The sequence below is a fragment of the Mus pahari genome, chromosome 9, assembly GCF_900095145.1.
Source record: "Mus pahari chromosome 9, PAHARI_EIJ_v1.1, whole genome shotgun sequence".
In the NCBI taxonomy this organism is placed as follows: domain Eukaryota; kingdom Metazoa; phylum Chordata; class Mammalia; order Rodentia; family Muridae; genus Mus; species Mus pahari.
In genome coordinates, this window is record NC_034598.1 from 24,872,516 (window position 1) to 24,878,546 (window position 6,031).

General features: G+C 43.7%; 1 protein-coding gene across 1 annotated transcript in view; it reads right to left on the minus strand.

Annotated features, from left to right (window-relative positions):
* Window positions 1-6,031, minus strand: part of Mcu (mitochondrial calcium uniporter) — a 170,979-nt gene that overhangs the window by 16,945 nt on the left and 148,003 nt on the right. The window contains exons 3-4 of the mRNA XM_021205230.1: window positions 2,853-3,023; window positions 1,664-1,768 (exon numbers count right to left, since the gene is read on the minus strand). Of these exons, the coding sequence (XP_021060889.1) occupies window positions 1,664-1,768; window positions 2,853-3,023 (276 nt within the window). The remainder of the gene's footprint in view (window positions 1-1,663; window positions 1,769-2,852; window positions 3,024-6,031) is intronic.

A 6,031-nucleotide genomic window follows, 5' to 3' on the forward strand; every position in this document is an offset into this window, starting at 1 on the left:
ATGTATAAAAAAAGTAAAAAAAAATGTTACCTTGACTACTGGCTGTTTTGGTACCCTCTTAAAATGCGTATCAAGTTGAGCACCTCATTTTTCCCCCACACCTAAGCATATGCATGTCAGAAGTTCCTAAGGATTATAGACTGCCATAGGACTCAGAACATTTTGATTCTATAGTGGCGAGAGGGCACTATGAATTCTGCAGGAATCTGGATTCCCATCTTGAGATCCCATCTTTTTTCATGTTAGTGATGTCTGGCAGAGCCTGCCTATTGCTGGTTCCAGTAAGCCATGGGATCACAGAGATAATCAATCAATAGACTATCATATGCTATATGGGTTGCTAGTGGGGTTTGTTTGCTTGTTTGACATTGTGTTTTACATATGTGCATTTATTTATGTCTAAACAATACCGTGCTGTGTGTTGTACAAGAGATTATTGGCATATTATAATAAAACAGGCTTTGTGTGAGATGATTTTGTTCAGTCATATCTGATGTGTTTAAGTTCTGTGTATGTTTAAGGTAAACTCAGACATACTTTTTGTAAGTTGGGTCTATCAAATACAGTTTGTATTAACAGCTCCAGTGAACTTACTAACCCCACTGGAAGCCAAGGAACATCTGTACAATAACTGACTTTAATCTGCCAAATGTAAACTATCATAGAAAGAAAAATGACTAACACTTAGTATAGTGTTTAGCAGAATAGAGAAATCCTTTATTTAAACATAAAGATTCCCTTCATATTAGTTTAGTGTGTAAGAGTCCTATGTCCCTGCCAGGATAGACTGTGTTCCTCTGGAACTGTAAGCCAACAGAAATCCTTCAGTAAGGAAACCAAATGGCTGGTGAGTTGGCTTAGTAGGTTAGTGGGTAAAGGTGCCCGCCGCCAAGCCTGAGGACCAGAGCTCAGTCTGAGGGACTGCTGCAAGGTATTTGACCACATTGTGAACTTTGAGAGTGTGCTACTTACTGAAATCCTTGTTTCTAGTTGTGTTGCTCTGCCCTAGGCACACCTTTAACCCAAGAGCTTTCTGTAAACAGGATTAAATAGTCAACTATAGGTCAGGAGGCAGAGCAAGCAACCAGCCACAGGGGCAGAACATAAGTAGAAAGGCGGATACTGGGCTGGAGGGTACTTAGGACAGCGTGGGGGAGAAAGCGCGGGGAGCAGGAAGGTCAGCTGCGGGCTTCCTCCGCCTCTCGGAGCTGGCAGGCATTCACCAGTGTCTGGCTCCTCAGTCTTCCTTTGGTAAATAGAGTGTTTGGGATTTTGTTTTACAAACAACAAGGTATTTTTGTGGTAGAGGAAAATAACTGATTCTCAAGGATTGTCCTTTATAAGTATGCAAAGGTAAACATACACACACACACACACACACACATACACATAATAAAAAAAAATATTTAAAGAGGAAAAAATGAGTCAGGATTGGGACAGTCAGGTAAGTGAAGTGTGATGACCAGGCACTCCAGCACTGAGGTGGCATTCAAGCGCTGAAGGCATGCATAGCCAGGCTCTAATGAGCTCTCAGCCAGAACAATCCCACTGTACAGAGTGGGAAGACAGTTTGGCGTCTGTTCCTCCAGGCTACTCATGGAAAAACTAAGTTCCTCCCAGAGGTCTTCCCGCATTAACAAAGCCTTATTAAAACTGCTTTCACCTCTCTTTGGTGGCCGTACGTGGTATGTTAAGTCATTAATGACAAGCTTAAAGTCATCGAGGAGCAGGAGGTCTATCCCCGTGGAGGCAGCGACTCGAACGCCATCTGTGAACAATTTAAATAAAACGTGTCACAGGCCCGTCATTATTTAAGAACGATCAGAAAAAAAAAAAAAAAAAAAAAAAAAACCCACAACAACATAAATCCCCAAATAGCTTTAAAGTGCTCTCGTCTCTTCTATGTCTCTGTTAACTCTGCCTCACCGCAGGCCTATGCTGGGCAGAGATTACGTGTATAACTGATGCTCTTTGTGTTTAGGCCAAATTGGATGCTTTAACCTGCTTTCCCTGCAGCTGTGGCAACACGTAGGGTAACTGCTGGTCATAGACAGACCTCCAGGGCTTAGCTGGAATCTGGACTCACCTGCAGGGTAGTGCGGTGCGGGCCTGTACCTTGGAAGCTGGAGAGTAACCTCCATGGCTCTCAATTTCATGGCAGCCCAGCCACTGAGAAGGGGCTAATTAATTCAGCAGGGAAGGTTGAGATAGGGAGCAAAGAGCAGCAAATGGCTCTACCACGGATGCTCTACCAAGGATGCTCTACCAAGGACGGGACTAGGTGAGTCTGGAGTGCTTAAAGCACACGGTTAAAAGGCAAAGGGCAGAAGTCGGCAGCTGTCGAGCCTGGTGACCCCAACAGAAGGGTAAATGGGTACTTGCTAGTCTCAATCTTTCTGTAGGTTTGAAAGACTTTTCTAAGTCAAAGCAAAAACAATTTTTTTTGGCACTTAAATAAACAGATGTTACATCAAATGAGAGTTTTTAGTGTCTTATTGTATACTCTCAAATCACAGGCTCTATTTTGGTAAACATTTGAGGGCTCAATTGCTGGAAAAACATATTCCACACCTACGGTAATGATAAGAGGCCTCAAGGACGTGAAATGTGATTGCCTGCCTGTCCTTGTGGTGACATTCGATGTGAGCTGCTTTGGAATGAGACTCCCTGTGGGCACACATCTGCTGACACAGAACAGTCCTGAGGACCACTGGGAGAGAAAGGGCTTTGTCTTCCATGCTTACAAAGCATGTGGTGTGCCTTCTAACTAACAGGACAATATTCTTTTGTACCGAGCTGCTTGGGGTCCCGCATGAGGCGGAGGTGAGAATTAAAAGTGAGCATGACTGTACCTGGAGAGTAGATCGCGACCCGGTCGATTCCCCGATCCTCCTCTTGCAGTTGTCGTAAAAACACACCAACTGAGTCAGAGATAGGCTTGAGTGTGAATTGGCAGCGCTCGCGTCGAGAAGGTAGCCTCACAGATATCACCGGTAACCCATTTTGGTAAACAACCGTCACGTCTGAGTGAAAAGACCACAAACATACGATGGTCAGATTTTATTATTAGTAAAAGTCTCGTCATCATTTTTCCTGCCTGTGGTGGGAACACACACTACCATTAGTGTGACTTAAAATGTTTTTAAGGAAGGTTTAGGAACAAGAATTTTTAGAGTTAATCTGGGAACATGCTCATTCAAGATCAATCAGAGCAGTGGACTAATTTTTTCAGATATGGCGGCCTCTGAGTGGGCCAGAGAGAGGCTTTTGTGGACTACAACACAGGGGGCTCTTGGTATGGCCGAGTCAAGTCCTGGTCCTATCTGGAAAAAATGATGTGAAGCCCAAGAAGTTATACAATCCCCAAAGATCCTGAGCCAAGACCCAATCCCAGTTGTTACTTCAAAGCCTTCCCCACTCGTGCCGGCACCAACTTTAAGTGTTCAGCTGCTAATGTGAGGTTTGGGGCTGAAAATATCACTTTAAAAATATATCTGAAAATTATTCTTAGAAAAGGTTTTCTGAGATTCATTTTACTAAGGCTCTGTGCATCAACACTGCCAAAGAAAGAGACCGGGAAATAAGGAACGCTGCTCATACATAGAGAGTGGGCTCCTAATTCTCAGAATGTCCATAGGAAGAAAGGAGACAAATCCCTCTACACAGTGCACTGACTGACCCCAGAGTGCTAACAAGCTTACTTTAACAACCAAAAGGCTCCTCTGTGTTCTCCGTAGCATCACATCCCTCATCAGAAGAAACTGTTGCAGCTTCCCAGAGCTGTTACCCACACCCGTTCCTCCTTCCTCGGCTGTCTCAGCAACAACCTCCCAACAATTCTTATTTTCAACAGACATGTCTCAAGACCATCCCCATGATTCCTTCAGACTCCCTCAGCCCCACCCCTGCAAATTCCTAGGTACTTTGGGTCTGCTTTCTAGAGCTACTCTACCTGATTTTGTAGTATTACAAAGTGTTACTGGTGCTCTATGGCTGGCAACTCTTTGCATATGGTGGCTTTCCCTTGGCATGGTTATGAGACACATCCATGCTATATGCAACAGTAGTTCATTTGTTTTTATCACTGAGCAGTATTTTTAAAAATTCTAGGTTAACATGCAAAGCAACAGGTCCACCCTTAGTGTTTTCATCCTCCCATGTCCTATTCTGATGCACAGAGCCTCTGCAATTTCTCTTTACGTCCATTAACAGAAAGTGGGTTATTTTTGTCTTTAGCCATTACCAACGAAGCCTCTACGATGACTGGAATGATCTTGTGGCATAGTTAGCATCCATCTGTGGCACATCCAGCAGCCTGTAAATTGGTATTTGGAAAATCTTTGTGCCTCTACTGAACAGAGAGCACATTATTCTCTAAATACTAAAGTGACCGTTCACAAAGCATTAGTGCTTCATTCAGTGCTCCTTTCTGTCCGAAGAACCATCTTAAATGTCATTGTCACACACAAATGCACTGCCAATGAGTTCTCTCCATTTTTGTATGTCTGAGAAAGTCACTGTACCTTGATTTTTTGAGAGATATTTTTAGTATGTAAGAGAAAAATCTAGCTGACAGATTTTTTTCCCCCCATTTTGGCACTTTTGGAAGAATTAACTCCATCATCTTGCCTTAATGGAATAAGGAGTTTGGGCTTATCGTATCTTTCTTCTGTGTGTGATCCATCTGTATTCCTCACGTGCTTTTCATGGTCTCTGGCCAGCATGGTTTCCAATGGTTTGGTTGTGATGTCACTTGTTTCCCTTTGTGATTATTCTACTTGGAAATGAGCGCATGTCTTAGATCTGTGCATTCATAGCATTCACCAAATTTGGAGAAAATCTGACCATTATTTAATTTTCTGTCTCCCACCCCTCCCTGAAAGCCCTAACTATGTTTCCATTCAATCACAGGGAATTGGCTCCACACCTGCTGAGCCTCCTTCATATATTTCCTGTCCTTCCCTGGGTCAGCTTCTGGGTCAGCTTAGCATTATTTATCCCCCTTGTCACAGATGTTTCCTTCCACATCTCCTATCTCGTTAATTCCTTCTGTATGTTTTTTATTTTAATTAATTAATTAATTAATTTTTGTTTTTTTGAGACAGGGCTTCTCTGTGTAGCCCTGGCTGTCCTAGAACTTACTCTGTAGACCAGGCTGGCCTTGAACTCAGATCTGCCTGCCTCTGCCTCCCAAGTGCTGGGATTAAAGGTGTGCACCACCACTGCTCAGCTCTGTGTGGTTTTTAAATTTCATATATATATATATATATATATATATATATATATATATCCAGAAAATTAATTTGTCTTTTCTTACAGTCTCACCCCTGTTTCCATGTTAACACATTTGCTGACTTCTTTCGTCATCTGTCATTTCTGGGTCTCTGTAGGCTGAGTTGGGGGATGGCCTCCTGACACTCCACCGCTAGGTAATTTTAGTCACTGGTTATATATCCTTAATTTTGTATTGCTGAGCACTGTACAAGTCTTTCATGACAGAAGCAGGGAATCCTTCACTGTGGGGCTACTTCCTAGGTGATTTTTCTGGAAATCTCTGTGGAGTGTCTATATATGTAAGTAATCTGGCTGGATAAAATGATATGGACACTGAGATTCATTCATTTTTATGTTTTCTGGTAAAAATAACTTCTGAGAAAGTTTTTCTAGTCTCTGCACAAGAGTGGTAGACTTTAGCCAGGCTCACAGGAAGGAGATTTCCTCTCAGCCCCCTCCTCAGGACCACTGTCCCACAGTCGCAGCTGACAAGTCATCCACCCCAGGGATGGCTGCCTACCCAGGTGTGTTCCTCATTTAAGTTGACAATCCGGTGGCTCTGGCTGTTCCCAGCTCCAGCTCAGAAACACTACCACACAAGCTGACTGCCAAGCCAGCAGGGCCTGTTCAACTCCCTGGTCCATTCTTCACTTCAGCTGGCCGGCCTAGACCTGGCTGTGTCTTCTCCTTGTGCATGAATCTGGGAGGCAGGGAGGCTGGGGGGCAGGGAGGCTGGGGGGCAGGGAGGCAGAGAGGC